Below are 17,644 nucleotides of genomic sequence, written 5' to 3'. Positions count from 1 at the left end.
AGAAAACCTAATCAACATGTAGTAAAACTTGGAGATTAAAGAATCCGATGCAAGGTACTGTCTTGCACGCAAGGTTTAAGAAGGTCCCAGGATGGTGTCCAGGACGAAAATCCACCAGAGAACAGAAACAAAAAGCCTTTATGAGTTGGGGAGTGGAGACATTATGGTGGTTTGCACTGAGCCGTCATAGGAATGGACACAGTATGGAGCCAAATCTCCCTCCCGTGGAACACTAGGAGACTGCATAGAAGTGGACATTGCTGACTAGGTCACTCATACTGAATTCACAGGATGAAGGGCATCTTCCAACCTTGGGAAACCCCTGCTGGACCACACAACTCTTCCCAGCACCAGGTCATGTCCTGGGGACCTACGATTACACCTTTTCAGATAGGGAAACTGAGGCAGGAGAGAAGCACTTGTCCAAGCAATGGGCGACTTTTCTAAGGGCGCCCGTGGGCGTACTCCTTTTGTGTGTGTGTGTGTGTGTGTTGCTAAGTGCAGACAAGAAGGTCACACTGCGGTTAATTAAAGCTGGAGCACCAGGATCTGAGGGTAATGTGGGTTCGCACTCCAGGCACACAGTTATGAGTCTCAGAGGCTTGGCAAACAGAACTGGGAAAATGAGAGGAGGGCTGAAAAAAAGGAGGAAAAAAAAAAAGCCTAGAAAACGTCAAGGCAGCTGCGCACGCGCTGCACCCGTCACACCCCGCGGCCTGACAGGAGGGGCGGCCCAGGTCGGGCGTCTCTCAAGGTTCGGATCCAGTCTGTGGCGCATTTGTGCCTCTCCACTGACCGCCCACCGCAAGTTCTCCTGGGACTGGTAGTCTGACGCCATCAGGGCCCCGGAGCACTTGCGTAACTCCTCATCCTACCGCGCAGCCTGCTGGGACTTGTAGTCTCAATTTTGCGTGCCCGGGGTACGGGGCGGGCTGCGGGACTCCTAGTCCCACAGAGCTTCGCGCTCGCCACGACGCCCTGCTCAGAGCCGCTGCCTCTACCTCACGGGCTGGGAGGCCTGGGCGTTCCGGGAGACCGAATTGCGGTGTGAGCCGCCGTGGGGACTGCGAAGCGGGCCGGGAGTCCGGGATGGAGCCGCCCGGAGGTGGGCGCTGCCAGCGGGCCTCGCCTGAATGTTGGGGAGGCCGGGCACGCCCTGAGGGCGGGTCGGGGGCCCTGGGCGCGGGACCGGAGGTCGCGGGTGGAGGGACGCCACGGAACGGGTCCCCCGGGCCGCTGTTGACCGAGCGGCCTGCGGTTTCTCGCAGGTGCTTGAGGCGAGCGGGCGGAGCGGCTGCGACGGACAGGTCACGTCAGCGGGGACATGGCTCACCTCCGGGGCTTCGCGCACCAGGTGAGTGTGGGCGTCGGCGTGCCCCGAGTCCGTGGTTCGCTGTGGAGCGGATTTGTCCACTTGAGGCGGGAGAGGGGCGGAGGCCGTCTGCCTCCGGGCGCGTCTTGGGGCCGTTGGAGGTCTGGCCTGTGCGGAGCCAGCGCCTGCGGAAGACGTGAGCCCCAGGGAACCTCTGCGGGGCGAGCGCTTCTGCTCGGGAGCAGCTGGGGACAGGTGCAGGAGCCTGCCCTGGGCACAACCTGCTTGACCCAGGCTCGGAGCACCTTCCCAGAAGATGGACTTCACCTTCCTTGGCTAACGGGATGGAACCCCGACACGGGACCGCACAGGAGATGAGGGCTGCGTAGGGTCAGAGGGCTCGGTGGTTTGCCCTCTGGACCCCCTTTCTCGCCTTTATTTTATTTGTGTTGTTGTTATTTCAGAGCAAATATGACAGACAGCCGTTAGTGAAGTGGAATCCAGCTGCCTTGGCGGCTGATTTTCCTCTGGCTTTAGCTGTGGGGTTTGCGTTTTAAGGGCTTGGTTTAGATAGGCTTAGGCTTGACAGTTGCACAGTGAAGGAATCCGTTCCTGAGGACAGTGCAGCCGCTCACCCCACCCCACCCCACCCTGACCCCCCTTCTCCCTGCATCCTTGAGAACTGGTTGTGCAGACAGGAAGCATGTCCGTCCGCTGCTTGTGGGCAGGAATTGGAGGCAGGGCTCCTTGGAGGAAACCAAACCAGCCTGGAAGACTACTCACAGCTGTTGGGGAGGGCTTTTGGCCCAGCTGTCACAGATGGGATCCCGAGCTTGCTAACTGATGCTGAATTAAGCTAACACATTTTTAATACATTTTTGACATTTCGCCTCTAATTATATAACATACTGAGAGAGAGAGAGAAAAAAATCTGCCTCTAGTTTATTTTTAAGAGGCTTAGGCTTAGCTCATGAAGGTCTCAGGATGACAAGTTGGAGCTATGAACTGCGAAGAAGTAGAGTAATGATGGCTAGGGGACCTTTCTCAAAGAGAGAAAACACCCTTTTTGTCTTTTTAGGGGCCTGTGTCCAGCCTAGACATACTTGGCTTCTGAAAGTGACACAAAACCTTTGTAGGGCTGCTTTCTCCCAAGATGGCCGCCATAGAGTCCTATGAAATTGCTCCTTTTGTGTGGTAAGGCTTGTACTTTCCCCCTGTAGCCTGTGCTTCTGCCTTAGATTACCTTTTACCCAGCCTGTTCCTGCCCATCTCTGGAAGGACCAGATGGTTCTGGGCAAGCACTGTGTAGTTGAGGGAGGATGTGTGCTGAGTTGTTCCTCTTGTTTTGGGGAGGTGATACACAGCAGGCATGTTGGCAGAAAGGCCAGAGGCTGTAGGTATAATATCCCTAGGATGGAATGGAGAGCGAACGGGTCTCAGTTGTTCAGAGTAAATTAGATGGCTTGAGTGATGGTTCATAACACATCCTGTCCAGAAGAGAAATCTGAGCCACCCAGATCAGCATGCTAGCTGTCTGTGATTGGCTGGATTTGGGACTAGGGCTGCTTCAAAAGTGTAAATACAGAGACCATACCAGAAAGGCTCCTATCATACTGTTTCTTAGGCTGGCTGGTTCACAGCTATAGGTACCCAAAAAACGTAGACTTTGAAGACTAGGGCTCCTACCTTCCTTGCACAAAGCCCAGAACTCTGGCTTTGGGATCTGTTATTTTCTCCTCCTCTGAGGCAGTGTGAGTGAATACCTGGCCTGAAGTATCCTTCTTAGGCTGCTGTAGTGGACAAGTTCTGATTCTAGGTTCCCCCAGAAGAGTGCAATTATGAATTCTCAGTATGGCTGAGCAGTGTGGGAGGATGTGGTGTCTGAGCCTGAGTAGTAGGAAAAGGGCTACTGAGAACTGGAAGGATATTGGTCCTGGATCATGTAGTTAGCCCATGCCTTGACCTCTCTCTAACAGGCTTTCTTAGGCTACTCAAGCAAGCACTGGACTGAACCAGTGATAAGACTGTATCACCTCAAGTCCTCAACTAGACCTTCTGGAGATCTTTGAGATGGCTTTCAAGGTGTCTCAAAACTACACATGGTGGAGCTGTAGCATCTGAGGAGATAGTGGAGGCCAAGTGGTTAGAGAAAGAAGGGTTTGAGAAAGTGTTTTGGGGCCCTCTGGAGCAGAAACAGGTAGAAAAACAAAACAGAACAACAACAACAACAACAAAACAGGCAGGAAAAGGTCTGCTATGTGGCCCTTACTCTGCACCTGGCTTTCAGGGCTGGCTTTGAGCAGGGGATCAAGTGGTCACTGCCCAGACATGAAGTGACGGAGGCTGAGGTCTTTTCACACTGATCACATATACCTTTATCAGTGGTCTCCACACTGATGAGTGTGGTTAGAGCACATGGCCTGGAGTAGTTCTTTCTGATCTGGCTTGGATCCAGTGCTGATCTTGATATAGCTGAAGTGTCTGTATTATCCGCCACCCTTGAGAATTTTTCTTGGCTTTTTATTTAAGCAGGTGAGGCTGGGATCAAACCCTACTCCTTGGCCAGTGGAGCTTAAGGAACCTCAGGCAGCCCTTAGCTTTCTCTGTCTGGCCAAATCTCAGTGTGGCCCTTCAGGAGTTCAGGCAGCAGATCTGCTCCAAACATCTACTGCTGTTCACTGAGAGCTGGTCTTAGGATATGACTGCCAGTTGGAATGTGGCTGTGAGAAGAGTCACTTTGGATTGGATTGTGCTACCTTTTTCTCTTTCTTTTTTTTTTTAAATATATTTATTTCTTATATGTAAGTACATTGTAGCTGTCTTCAGACACTCCAGAAGAGGGCATCAGATCTCCTGATGCATGGTTCTGAGCCACAATGTGGTGGTTGCTGGGATTTGAACTCAGGACCTCTGGAAGAGCAGTTAGTGTTCTAACCGCTGAGCCATCTCCCCATTCCCCTTTTTCTTTTCTTTAAAAATCAAAAAGCAACAATTACATTATTTATGGATGGGTGGGTCTATATGTGCCACAGTGTAGGTGTCAGTTACATTATTTATGGATGGGTGGGTCTATATGTGCCACAGTGTAGGTGTCAGAAGACCACTTAGGAGAGTTGGTTCTTTCTACTATGTGAGTCAGGGCATCAAACCCAGGCTGCTAGATTTTGACTATAGGTGCTTTTTACCCACTTAGCCATCTCCTGGTCCTGTCTTCTTTTTCTTTTCCTTTCCTCCTTCCTTTTTTTTCTTTTAATAAGGTTTATTTACCTTTATGTGTATGCATGAGTACCTACATATATGTATGTATACCACATGTGGGCAATGCTTGAGACTATGTGGGTGCTGGGACACAAACCCCAGTCCTGTGTAAGAGTAGCAAATGCTCTTAATCATTCTCCAGCCCCCTGCCCAAAGTAGGGTACATATGGATGCCACAGCTGGTCTGCTTAGAGTGGGAACTGCAGGGAGCTAGCGGCACATACTTGGGCCTTGCAAAGGCAGCTTTGCCGGAAAGGGTTAGGTGACTTCTGTGTTAAGACACTACACATGTTCCTGGAGCTATTCCCCAAACTTCTCTCTGGACTGCCTCATCTTGTTCCACAGAGTTCTTGGCTGGTAAAGAGCTGGGGAGTTTGATTCTCTATGTCACCCTATTACTTGTTTCATGGTTAAAAATCTTAGGAATGTAGCTAGTTGGCAATTTCAGATTGAAATGTCTTTGGAAAGTCTTAGATTGGGTTTAGTCAGGTCTCTAAGACCTATTGCTGTGCTCCAAGAGAAACAGCTATGGCAATTAGGCCTCAGAGAAGCAGGCAGCCATGTTTATTCTTGGAGGACAGGCTTTGTAAGTAAACACCCAGTGCAAGCTCTTCCTCAACACAGGGATTGGAACGTCAGTACTTACCCAGTTGTAAATAAGTGTGGTTTTGCCTTTTCATGTCTTGCCTTTTTTAATTTTTTTTCTCATGCTGGGGATTAAACTCCAGGCCTTGAGCATGTTAGGCAAGCACCAGCACTGAGTTATCTCCCTAGCCCTATTCTTTGAAAACTCTTATCATCTCGCAGCCCCTGTGGCCTGTGTGTGTTGGTCACAAGACAACTTTCTGGGAGTCAGTTCTCTTATTCCTCATGTGGGTCTAGGGAATCAAACTCAGGTTGTTGGGCTTGGTGGCAAGTGCCTTTGCTAGATGGACCATCTTACCAGCCCTGTTTTCCTTTTAATTGGCACCAAAATACTGTTTGGGGATATCCTTTTTGTAGGAGTGTTTTCTAGTAGAGATGGAACCTAACAGGGTTGAAAAATTGGATGAGACTCAACCTTCCCATCCCCAGGTCTTTTGCCAGCTTGGTCAGTGGTTTGGAGGGCCGTGCTTTTCCAGAGACTACCAGATATCACAGGTCAGGGTATGGTCACTCAGTGGTGACACTGGGAGTCATCATCTTCTTTCATTATCTGTGCAGCCTGGGAGTGTCCTCAGTTCCTAGTTCAAAACAGTAGTGTAATTTGGACAGAGGATTTACCTTTGCCATCCTGGCTCTTCACTTGTAGTGTACTGGTCTTTAAACCAGGTACCTTCAACATAGTTGTTTCAGCAATGACTAGGTCTTATTTGTTTAAGTCTGAGAACCACATAGAACAGCTTTGTGTTGAGTATCTAGAATCAAGCATCTGAGAAAGTGTTGAATGCAGTGCTGATATGAAGGTGTAGCTGGCTAGAGGACTGATTTGGGAGTGGAAAAGTATTTCTGTGGGTGTGGAAAACATAAGGTAGCTTGTGCTAAACTTTAATTTTTCTATTTATTTATTTATATCCCCCCCTTTTTTTTGGGGGGGGGGTGTTCCAGACAGGATTTCTCTGTGTAGTCCTGGAACTCACTCTGTAGACCAGGCTGGCCTTGAACTCAGAAATCCACCTGCCTCTGCCTCCCAAGTGCTAGGACTAAAGGCATGCACCACCATACTCAGCTAAAATTGTGTGTAGCTGAGCATAGTGGTACATGCCTTTACACACACACACACACACACACACACACACACACACACACACACACACGTATCTGCTTCCTTCAAGGCCAAAGACCTCAGATCCCCTGGAGCTAAAGTTCTAGGCAGTTTTGAGAATTGAACTCCAGTTCTCTATAACAGCAGTGTGTAATCTTAACCACTAAGCCATCTTTCCAGTCCTCAGCTCACATTAGTTTTGGGTTTTTTTTTTTTTAGAACCGTTTTAGATTTATAGTAAAATGAGGTTTAAAATACTCTCTTACACACACATATTCCTATCTGTCATTTCTGTTAGGTCTTGGCCTGGCTCCTTGTTAGACAACTGATGAGGGCACCTTTAGATGTGGTATTTCCTAAGGTTATAGTCTAATCAGGATTCACTCTCAGACCCATTGAATATAGTGTCAGTTATGTTTAGGTTTTCTGAACAAGGGATAAAGGCAGGAAAGAATTGAGGTGATTTCCCAGCAGGGTAGTCTCTTCTGTCTAGTATTTTCTCTAATGGCTGTTGTCCATGCAGTGTCCCAACATTCTTCTCTATTGGCTTCTATAGCATTCTCGTGTGGACCCAGAGGAGCTCTTCACCAAGCTTGACCGCATTGGCAAAGGCTCATTTGGGGAGGTGTACAAGGGGATCGACAACCACACCAAGGAAGTGGTGGCCATCAAGATCATTGACTTGGAAGAGGCCGAGGATGAAATTGAGGACATCCAACAGGAGATCACTGTGCTCAGCCAATGTGACAGTCCTTATATCACCCGCTACTTCGGCTCCTACCTGAAGGTGCCTACAAGGAGGAGGGATCTGTAGTGGTTGGGGATGGAACATTCTGAAGGTTCTGTGCCAGGCCTTCTCTTTTGTTTCCAGAGGGATTAATATGTGTCCAAGGAATAGAGAGAGAAGAGAAGGTGACAGCTATGGGCACGTGGAAATCCCTCTGGAAGGGCAGAGAGGCCCACCCTTCCAAATATCTCAGCTTCATAAAAACAGCCTATTCTCTTGAGAAGTGCCAGTCCTCAGTAGGCTCTAAAATGTCTGTCAGTACTGTTAGGCACTGTCTAAGGGGCCTCTGCAGGCAGTCAGTACTTTTAGGGACTGCCTGGAGGGCACTTGAGCAGAGTGTAGAGAGTACAAAGAAGACTCATCTGCTTTGAGCAATTGGCCTGTCCACCAGGTGCCTGTACCAGAGGTATGGTAGCTGGGTGGTTAGAGAGGCCTTTTCTCCATTCCTCCCCCTGGACAGAGTCTGTGTAGACCAGGGTGGCCTTGAACTCACAAGAGATATGCCTGCCTCTATCTCCCAAGTATAGGAATAAGGTGTGTGCCACCACTTCTTGCATTCCTTTTTTGTTTTGTTTTTGGTGGTTTGTTACTGTTTTTGAAACAGGGTCTCACTGTGTAATTCTGTTTTTGTTTGTTTGTTTGTTTGTTTTTGTTTTTTTTTCAAGACAGGGTTTCCCTGTGTAGCCCTGGCTGTCCTGGAACTCACTCTGTAGACCAGGCTGGCCTCAGAAATCCACCTGCCTCTGCCTCCCAAGTGCTGGGATTAAAGGTGTGTGCCACCACTGCCCAGCTCACTGTGTAATTCTGTTTGTCCATTTACTTTTTTTTTTTTTTTAAGATTTATTTATTATATGTAAGTACACTGTAGCTGTCTTCAGATGCACCAGAAGAGGACATCAGATCTCATTATGGGTGGTTGTGAGCCACCATGTGGTTGCTGGGATTTGAACTCAGGACCTTCAGAAGAGCAGTCGGTGCTCTTAACCACTGAGCCATCTCACCAGCCCTTGTCCATTTACTATATGGACCAGGCTGGCCTTAAACTCACAGATACCCATCTGCCTCTTCCACCATGCCTGGCTTGGCCCTCCTTTTAATTTTTCAATACTAATTTTTTTGTTATTACTTTTACCTGTCTGTGCTGGGTGGGGGTATGTCTACAATTAGTTTGTGCGTGTGCCTATGGAGGCCAGAAAGGGTATTGGATCCTCCTGGTATGGGGGCTACAGGCCTTTGTGAGCTACCTGATATGGGTGTTGGGAGTTGAACTTGAGTCTTCTGAAAGAGAAGCAAGTGCTTTTAACTGCCAGGCTATCTTTCTAGCCCTTCTTCTCTTTTAAAAAAACACAAGGTCTCATGTCCCCCAATTTGGCCTTGAACTTCTGATCCTTCCAAGTGTTGGAATATAAGCATTCACTACCTTGCCCGGCTAGAACCCTATCTTACTTGGCAGGAATTTGCCTGGTATAGTTGCTGTATGGGCTAAGCCCCTAGCTGACTACTTTTGGAGGAGTTAGAGGGGGTGGCCTGTGGACTCCCTGCTTAGATATTCCTGCTGCATTTGCTGCCCAGGCACTGACAAGTTTCTCTGCTCCCAGAGCACCAAGCTGTGGATTATCATGGAGTACCTGGGTGGTGGATCTGCACTGGACCTGGTAAGTTCAGACTCGAGCAGCAAGCGGCTTACTCTTAAGGCTTGTCTTTCAGTGGTCCAGGAACCACTGCCCTGCATACTTTTAGGCTTCTGGGCTTTCTCAGGCTACTTATCACAGTTCTGTATGTTAACAGGAATTGTTAGTTTCAAAACAAATCACTGTTCATCTTGCTCTAGTTGATGCTAAAAGAAGTCTTGGGCCTCTACTGGGCTAGGGGAATAGGCACAGTTAGAACCCCCAGACAAATAAGAGTGTCAGGTCCTTGGTTAACCTATTCCTATCTTTATAGTCACAGAAAAAATTAAAGCAACTCTTAAGTTTTCTGAAAACAGCTGTCACCCCCATTTCTCCTTACTTCCCCCATTATCCTTGACATCTGAAACTATAGGAACTAAGGAACATAAAGGCCCCCAGGTTTCCTTTGCAGGACTCAGAAGTTGGTGGGTGGTGCTGCTCAGGTACTGTGGAGGTATGGGTGTGGTATCTGCAATTGAAGTTCTTCCCATCTGTGCTCCTGCAGCTGAAACCTGGTCCCCTGGAAGAGACCTATATTGCCACCATCTTGCGGGAGATCCTGAAAGGCCTGGATTATCTGCACTCAGAGCGCAAGATCCACCGAGATATCAAAGGTCCTGCGGGGTGGTCTTGGATGCAGTTCTGCCCATGACCTAGAAAGAGATGGGCATGTGGAGCCTAGTAGATTGTGGTGCCTGAGGGCATGGGATGTGGGGAACGCTTCTGCCACCTGGAAACTGGGGAGTTGGGGAGGTGTTTGTCCATTTTACTTTTTATCCCCATTTTAATGGCCACACTGAGGGTAGAGCCTAGGGGATTGTGCATTCTAAGCAAACATTCTGCTACTGAGCTACTTTGCCAGCCTAGCAAAACCTTCTTAATCTCACATCTCCTAATCTTTGATTTCATATATGTGAAGGAAACCAGTTGTGTACTAGTACAAAGCAGGAGCAGTGTGTGGATTCAGTTGTGGATTTGTGCAACACTTCTGTGTGGTCCAGTCCTGATGAGGACTCACAAAGTTGGGCCAGCCCACCATGAATGACTTGGTGAGGATAGCTGAGCCTTATGTCACAGGGTAGAATCCTGTAGGCAGAGTGATAGATGCCCTGACTAGCCATGCCAGCTGTACATTTCAGTTAGGGTCACTATGATTATATGTGAGGTGAGTGTCACTATTGTTGGTGCTTGTCAGAAAACACAGACGTGCCAGGCCCTGGAACAAAGGTAGGAGTGTTCCTGTAGGTCTCCCAGATTGCCTGCTCTGCCAGCAGTGGCCACTGTCCAGGAAAACTAAGTTTCCAAGACATATCTGCTGCTGTCCCCAAGGGCCAGAGGATACCATCCCATCACTAGTCAGGGAGTTGCATGCAGGGTTATTTTGAGGGGCTGTGGAGCCAAGGATGATGCCCACCTATCCTATATTGAGCAGCTGCCAACGTGCTGCTCTCGGAGCAGGGTGATGTGAAGCTGGCAGACTTCGGTGTGGCTGGGCAGCTCACAGACACACAAATCAAGAGGAACACATTTGTGGGTACTCCCTTCTGGATGGCACCTGAGGTTATCAAGCAGTCGGCCTATGACTTCAAGGTGAGTTCTGGATGGGAGGTGGGAGTATACTGCCACCACTCAAAATGTTTCATGTAGCAACTGTCCTGTGGAATACTCTCTAGGCTGACATCTGGTCCCTGGGCATCACAGCCATTGAGCTGGCCAAGGGGGAGCCGCCAAACTCTGATCTCCACCCTATGCGAGTCCTGTTCCTGATTCCCAAGAACAACCCACCCACATTGGAGGGCCACCACAGCAAACCCTTCAAGGAGTTTGTAGAGGCCTGCCTCAATAAGGACCCACGATTCGTAAGGCCTATATCCACTTGGGCCACCCCAGGCAGCTGAGGGGTTTGGGGAAGTTTATGAAGGGAGGTTGTTAACTTGGTGGGACAGGGCCCAGCCTTCACATCCTTACCTGTCCTTCCTTGTGTCTTTTGTGAGGGTGGAATTCAGCTCTGACTTTGTCTGTCTCCCTGGCAGCGACCCACTGCCAAGGAGCTCCTGAAGCACAAATTCATCACACGCTACACCAAGAAGACCTCCTTTCTCACTGAACTTATTGACCGATATAAGCGCTGGAAGTCTGAGGGGCATGGAGAGGAGTCCAGTTCTGAGGATTCTGACATGTAGGAATCTTTTCTCTTGGACCTCAAGAGCTCCCTGGTGCTTGATGCCAGTGGAGGTCTTCTCTCCAGAGGCAGGGCTTGGTTGCTACAGTGGGAACTTATACTGGGCAGGGAACCTGTAGGCTGGAGGACAGGGCCTTTTGACTATCACCTAAATGCTGCAGCCTGGACAGAGTTCTGTCCACTGTCTAGGGCATCCTAGGCCAAGAGGCTGCCTCAGAGAAATGAGATGTACCTTGGTACCATGTTTACTTCCTGCCCTATCTCCATCAGTTCTTCTGATTCTTTATCCTCTTTAGTGATGGCGAGGCTGAGGATGGGGAGCAGGGTCCCATCTGGACGTTTCCTCCAACCATCCGGCCAAGTCCACATAGCAAGCTGCACAAGGGAACTGCTCTGCACAGCTCACAAAAGGTCTGTTCATGCCCTGGGCCAGAGCACTGTCCCATATGTACCAGCCCGCCTCACTTTACCTGGGGCAGCAGATGTGGACTACTGTGTATCAGGCTTTGAAGAGGTCAGCTCCAAAGTGCCTGTGACCTAGGGCTATATTGAACACTTATTATCTGGGATCTGGGCAAAAAGCTTGAGAAGGACAGGGCAGAGCAGCACTGAACTATCTAGGAGTCAGGCTGAAGCCTGGGTCTGCTGGTGCTTAGGTACAGTCAGGCCTGATAAGAACTGATGGCTTGGGCTGCCTTGTAGTTTTGGAGTTGACCCCTGGTCTGTGCTCTGTCATCCTGCTTAAGACAGATTGAAGAGACAGGAAATGAAGCCTCTCTTTATCTCCACATACCCAGTGTCTTGCTTTCCTCCTTGCAGCCTGCAGAGCCTATCAAGAGACAGCCAAGGTCCCAGTGCTTGTCCACACTAGTCCGTCCTGTCTTTGGAGAGGTGAGAATAGAGCTGAGCCTGTGATCATGTAGGGCACTGGCTTTGTTCTTTAGAGGTGCTGTCTGCAGAGCCATGGTGTGTGGTGTTCTAGTGGCCGTGAGCCTGGACTTTATCGATTTGATTTCTGGGTCTGTCGCAGCTAGTTAATGCACAGGCTTGTGGGTCCAGCTTCCTGAGGAGGATTGTACCTTAAAGCGCGGGAGGAGCTGACCTGACCAATACCGTTTTGTGTTCCCAGACCTGCTAAGGTCCTCTGGCATTACAGCACTACTGATTTTTACAATGCCTCACCACTACATGATTCTTTCGTAGAGGAAGACAAAGGATGGTTGGGTCAGACCTAGGTCAGGGAAGTGATTCCTTGGTGGCCATATGACCTTATGCCATTGTTGCCTGATATCAGAATATTTTCAGAAATACAGTGCAGCCAGGAATAAATGTTCACATATGGATTTGAAGCCCAGAAAGTAGATTGTAGACTGTTCACTCAGTGGGTGACAATAGCACCTAGAGCACAGAGACGGAGGACAGGATGTAGTTGAATGGAAATAGCCGAGTGTTTTCTCCCTGAAGAGAGTGAGTGACCGACCTTAGCCAGAATAGGAACAGCCACTTAGGGCTGTGTTGTGAACACTGTAGTGTTGTCCAGGACTGAGCAGATGATTCCTTAGGTAAGAGTACACGCAGGAGTTGAAGTCCCAGAAATGGTTATTGACACTTTATAGTTTGATCTGGGATGTCTGTCAAAAGTCCTTGTAGAGTGAGTATTCAAGAGTTTCTATGCCAGTTTCTAAATCAGACTGGATCCATTTGATTATTTCTTGACCTTCAGTCTGTAAGAAACCACATGGTTCTGACCTCTTGATAACCCAAGTCAGGGAAGAGAGGAGCCTCAAGATGGAAGAGCCGCAAGAGTCCCCATCGATAAGGCATAGTGCACTACCTGTGCAGCGCTGTCGTGCTTTCTGTAGGTCTTCCAAGTCTTCCAGGTAAGATGCCAGTGAGGTCCATGCTCTCTCTGCAGCTCAAAGAGAAGCACAAGCAGAGCGGTGGGAGCGTGGGTGCCCTGGAGGAGCTAGAGAATGCCTTCAGCCTGGCTGAGGAATCCTGTCCTGGCATCTCAGACAAGCTGATGGTGCATCTGGTGGAGCGTGTGCAGAGGTGAGCACAGTGCGCCAACCCAGGAGGATATCTGCATGGGGGAACTGACCACAAAATGAAGCCTGGGACTCATTCTTGGGAGCAGCTGGTTCAGTCCTCCTTTGTCAGGGTTAGCATGCTCTCTCATTTTTGTCTTTGGAGTTAGAGAGGCAAGTGAGTCTTTTGTGGCTTTGAATTATGCATGAAGGTTGGACCCTCATCCTCGGGCAGTGTCTGGACAGAGTTCCCGTGGCAAAATGGCTCAGTGACACAGAGCATTGTGTGCAGCTGACTTCTGACTTGGTGGCTTCCTAGAGGTTCTGTGTCCCCCAAACAGCATGGATGCTTGTAAGCCCAGGGTGTGCCTGCTACTGATGGAGAGCCCCGAGCTGACACATGCCTGTGAAGGGACAGGCAAGGCAAACACTGACTCTTTCGTGGAAGCCCCTCAGGCTCAGGGTTCCCGAGCTGTTACAGGCAGATGTACCAGTTCCTCCTCCCTTATCCTCTGGATCCTGCCCTTGCACACTGAGAGAGGCCCACCCTGGTTCTTAGGAGCAGCAACGTTTGGTCTAGTTGACACTGATTCTGAAACACTAAGGACATCTTCCATCTTGTGATATGCTGTTGGTAAAAATGGTGTGAACTGCTGGGCAGTGGTGGCGCATGCCTTTAATCCCAGCACTTGGGAGGCAGAGGCAGGCGGATTTCTGAGTTCGAGGCCAGCCTGGTCTACAGAGTGAGTTCCAGGACAGCCAGGGCTACACAGAGAAACCCTGTCTCGAAAAAACAAAAACAGAAATTGCTGTGGCCTGTACATCTAAGAGGCTTGCAAGGTGTTGCTGACGTGTATGTCCAGGGACGGTAATGGTACCTTTCACTTAACAGGTTCTCACACAGCAGGAACCACCTGACATCTACCCGCTGAACAACCAACTGAATGCACTACTCTTCACAGAGAGGGAGAAGAACGCTGTTTGAGCTGTAAAAGGACTGACTTGGAAGCCCTCTTGTGTTACAACTGTAAAGACTGACCAGCCTGTAGGCTTCACAAGCCAGGTTACCTTCTTTCTGCCCTACACAGCAGCCCCTTGACACCTGTGTTCACTCCTTGGTTGTCCGAAGCTATGATAGGCACCTGGGAGCCCTTGCAGAACTGGGCAGCAACTTGGGAGGCTGGTATGACCTTCTATATAGACTCCTCAGTCCCTGCAGCAGGTAGACCAAGGAGCATAGTAACTTTTGGGCAGCTTTGGCTCTTCGTCTACACCAGGGACATTTGTCTTGAGGGCTCATAGGGGCCCAAGATGGTCATAATTTGCCTTGTGGTGTCAGTTCAGGTACTGTGTGTTTTCATGAGTACTCGAATCGTCCAGAATATTTTGGGTTTTTTTTTTTTTTTTTTTTAGGAAAATTGAACTTCCTGAGTATTCTGACCGTAAGTGTTAGTTTTAATAGAGCATTGAAAGCCCTACCATTTCAATAAAGACCTGGATTGGAAATGTTCTGATGTACAGAGTCTGGCCAGATGGGATTTCTGTAGCCATTGTCCCTTCTAAATATTGTCATATAACCTAACACTTTCTGGTGACCTTCTGAAGAACAAAGTAGGGCAAAGGGGATGCTGGTGGGGGAGATGTTCTTTTATTTTAAGTCACATGGGTATGTGCGATGGGAACCAGAGCAGCTTTTGCTGTGATCTGGAGACTAACCCCTAGAGTAATGAGCTCATCACATAAGCCTGAGTACATAGTGCTAGCCTGAGGCTACAGGTAGAAGAAGCAGCAACCCAACCTGTATTTAGGGCTAGTCCTCAGCAGGGCTATGTTCATGAAACTCAGGACCTTCACTTCCTTTTCACGGGTCTCAGACATGTGCCCCAGCCATCATGAGGTTTCTGGAGGTTGGGGGAAGGCAGAACCCCTCCTAGAGGTTTTATGAGGCCCATTCCAGGGTCAGTGCCACCTATCTGGTAGGAAGATGATGCCAGTTATTCAGTGCCTGGGATGATGCTTACAGTCCCTGCAAGCCTCTGTCAGAGGTTCTTGTCCAAGCAGGGTGAAGGACATGCCTCCTTTTCTCTGATCTCTGCCTCCAGCCCTGGACAGTGACGTGAGCAGTCCTGAGTGAAACTTGGGGGTCTCCCTGGTGAGCTGCTGGCCCTTTTGATGACTTCCATCCACCTGTGAAAAGGGTCAAACCAGTCGGCATAAATTCACATACCTTATCAAGAGTGCCTAAAAAATACAGCTAGTTCTTGCTGTGCAAGCATGAGGAACTGAGTTTCATCCTTAGCCCCTGAGTACAAAGCTAGCCATGATGTTCACTCCTAATTCCAGCACTGAGGAGGTGGAGCTGGAGCTGGATTTGCTGCTCAGCCAGCCAGCCTAATCTGCAAGACACCTGTCTCCTAAAACAAGGTAGATTGTTCCAGTGCAAGGCCTCAGCAGCTAACACTTGCCATGCAAGCCTGGCAACCTGAATTCAATCCCCAGAACCCACATAAAGGTACGTGGCAAAACTAACCCCACATAGTAGTCCTCTGACCTCCACACTCAAGTGGCACACGTGCCCTTCCCACAACTTTAAAAAAAAAAAAAAAAAGATGGCTCCAGAAGTCCTTTGGTCATTGTATGTATGCACACATGTATATGTACACTAGTACTCACATACAAACATGAACATATCACTGAAAACAGACTCCTGTAAACATTACTTGACCCTTGGTTTTCAGAAACTGGGAAATTTGCCTTAGGCTCAATGAGTGGCAGCGAACAAAAGAAGCATGGCAGAATCACCTTTCAAATGTGTACTTGCTCTCAGCCCGGAAGAAGTAGATGTGAGATTTGAATTGGAGCTTGAAGACATAGTCTTTGTGGATGCTGTCAGCCTCCCTGGGGAGGCTCACGCTGTAACCCAATAGTGGGAGGCTGGCCAGGGGGTAGTCATCCTGCAAGTCAGCACAGGAACAGGGTCACTGGATGCCAGGAGTCCTACACAGCACTTCACTTTGTACCACTGACTCTCCCAAGAAAGTGGTAGTTTGTACAGAGGGACCCCATACTAATCCCATTTTCATAGAGAAGGTGCTGTACTCCAGTGCAACATACCTGATGTGTTTTATAGAAGAACAAGCAGAAGTTGGTAAAGACCACCCAGAGCTTCTGCCAGCCATTACCATTCTTGAACTTTCTCAGCAGATATCCTGAAAGCTGGTTCTGTCAGAAAAGAGAAAAAGCATGTTGCTTTCAGTATAGTCCTGAGATTTGCTCAGCAGCTGCCACTAGCTCCATAACCCTGCCATCTAGCCAGAATACCCATATACGGGTCTCTGCTGTGCTCAACATCCTTTTTCTTTTTGCTTCCCCAATATAGGCTTTCTTTGTGTAGCCCTGGCTGTCCTATAACTCACTCTGTAGATCAGACTAGTGCCAAACTCAGATCTGCCTGCCTCTGCCTCCCAAGTGCTAGGATTATAGGTGTGCACCACCATACCTGGCTGATGATAGCATTTTAAAGATATGGTTGTGCTTAAGATCTGACAACAGGATGTTCGTCTGGACTGATGTCCCAAACACTTAAGTAGGATACTTTCTTTTTCTAATATGTAATAAAATTAGTTTCCTGACAAAAGACAGCACTTACAAACCTACAAGAGAGCAAGATGGGGGTGGTTATAACACATTGAACCAACTCTGGAAGGCTCTTTGAAGTTATGGGGGGAAGTATTTAAGTGCAGCACTAGACAAGATATTCCCAGCTTTCTGTCTGCAGGGCCCGTATCTAATATGTGCTGCCTAGCTTCCCAAGAGTCCCCTATCTACTTTGATCTGTAAGTGTCTCAGGCCTCACTAGGGATTTGTATGTTCTGGCCCCTACATACAGTCTTGAGCCTGGCCCAGTATAGTGGGGATGGGGCAGAGGAGAATTTGGAGTTGGGTGAGGGGAGCAAGTCCAGGAATGAGTGTGTGGAGATGCTAGGCGCAATAACTTGAGGTTTATGAAGCCAGATGTGTACAAGCACTAATCATTCTGTAAGTGGAGTAATCGTGAGCCCAGAATGGGAAGTTTGAGCAGACCAGGGAGAGCAATGTCCTGGGGGCTGTTGGGCAAATCCCATCATAGATGAACTAACTGCTGCCTCTGCTTTGACTGTCCTTATGGTGAAGTCCTGAGAGCTGAAGTAGATGAGGGAGGAGGAGGAGGAAGCTGTCTGACTGGGCCCTTCCCCAGTAGCCAGCACACGAGGGGCCGGGGATGGTGGAGGTGAGTGGGTTGCCCACATGTATGCTCATGACAGCCATACCTCAACAGCTGCACTGTGGTCTGCTCTGGACACACTTGTATTACGGTACCAGCACACATGCATTGTGGTATTGGCCCGGTGCTGGCTGTTCCCCTCCAGGGAGCCCCGGTTTCCTCGACCATCTTCTGATTCTTCCAGAGAGACTTCATCGGAAGATCCTGAGGAAAGTTAGCAGCTGGTACCACTCACCCATGAGGCTCCTCCAGGATCTGGGAAATAGGCTCTTGGTACCCAATCAGCAGCCAGACAAAATCCTGGTGCTAGGACAGCCCAAGAACTCTTCTACCTAGGCATGGCACTAGTTTTTCTTGTGTGGGAAGGAAACTCATAGGACCTGGTAGGCTGGCCAAGGCC

At 49.0% G+C, this 17,644-nt stretch overlaps 2 protein-coding genes across 2 annotated transcripts in view; one reads left to right on the top strand and one right to left on the bottom strand.

The window, feature by feature from the left end:
* Positions 1 to 904: 904 nt before the first annotated feature.
* Positions 905 to 14,486, top strand: Stk25 (serine/threonine kinase 25). Its single transcript, XM_021168229.3, has 12 exons — positions 905 to 1,105; positions 1,269 to 1,354; positions 6,871 to 7,101; positions 8,700 to 8,756; positions 9,277 to 9,385; positions 10,204 to 10,361; positions 10,445 to 10,630; positions 10,805 to 10,950; positions 11,250 to 11,364; positions 11,773 to 11,844; positions 12,869 to 13,005; positions 13,873 to 14,486. Exons 2-12 carry the CDS (start codon positions 1,325 to 1,327, stop codon positions 13,910 to 13,912), a joined length of 1,281 nt encoding a protein of 426 aa, XP_021023888.1. The 5' UTR covers positions 905 to 1,105; positions 1,269 to 1,324; the 3' UTR covers positions 13,913 to 14,486.
* The window catches only part of Farp2 (FERM, ARH/RhoGEF and pleckstrin domain protein 2), a 104,224-nt gene continuing 100,944 nt past the window's right edge, over positions 14,365 to 17,644 (bottom strand). Inside the window, exons 24-27 of the mRNA XM_021168209.3 lie at positions 17,291 to 17,448; positions 16,095 to 16,202; positions 15,783 to 15,934; positions 14,365 to 15,167 (exon numbers count right to left, since the gene is read on the bottom strand). Of these exons, the coding sequence (XP_021023868.1) occupies positions 15,020 to 15,167; positions 15,783 to 15,934; positions 16,095 to 16,202; positions 17,291 to 17,448 (566 nt within the window). The 3' untranslated portion in view covers positions 14,365 to 15,019. The remainder of the gene's footprint in view (positions 15,168 to 15,782; positions 15,935 to 16,094; positions 16,203 to 17,290; positions 17,449 to 17,644) is intronic.

Source organism: Mus caroli, unplaced genomic scaffold (assembly GCF_978045245.1).
Source record: "Mus caroli unplaced genomic scaffold, Mus_caroli_1 scaffold_1, whole genome shotgun sequence".
NCBI classification, from domain to species: domain Eukaryota; kingdom Metazoa; phylum Chordata; class Mammalia; order Rodentia; family Muridae; genus Mus; species Mus caroli.
This window is presented reverse-complemented; position numbering and strand designations above follow the sequence as displayed.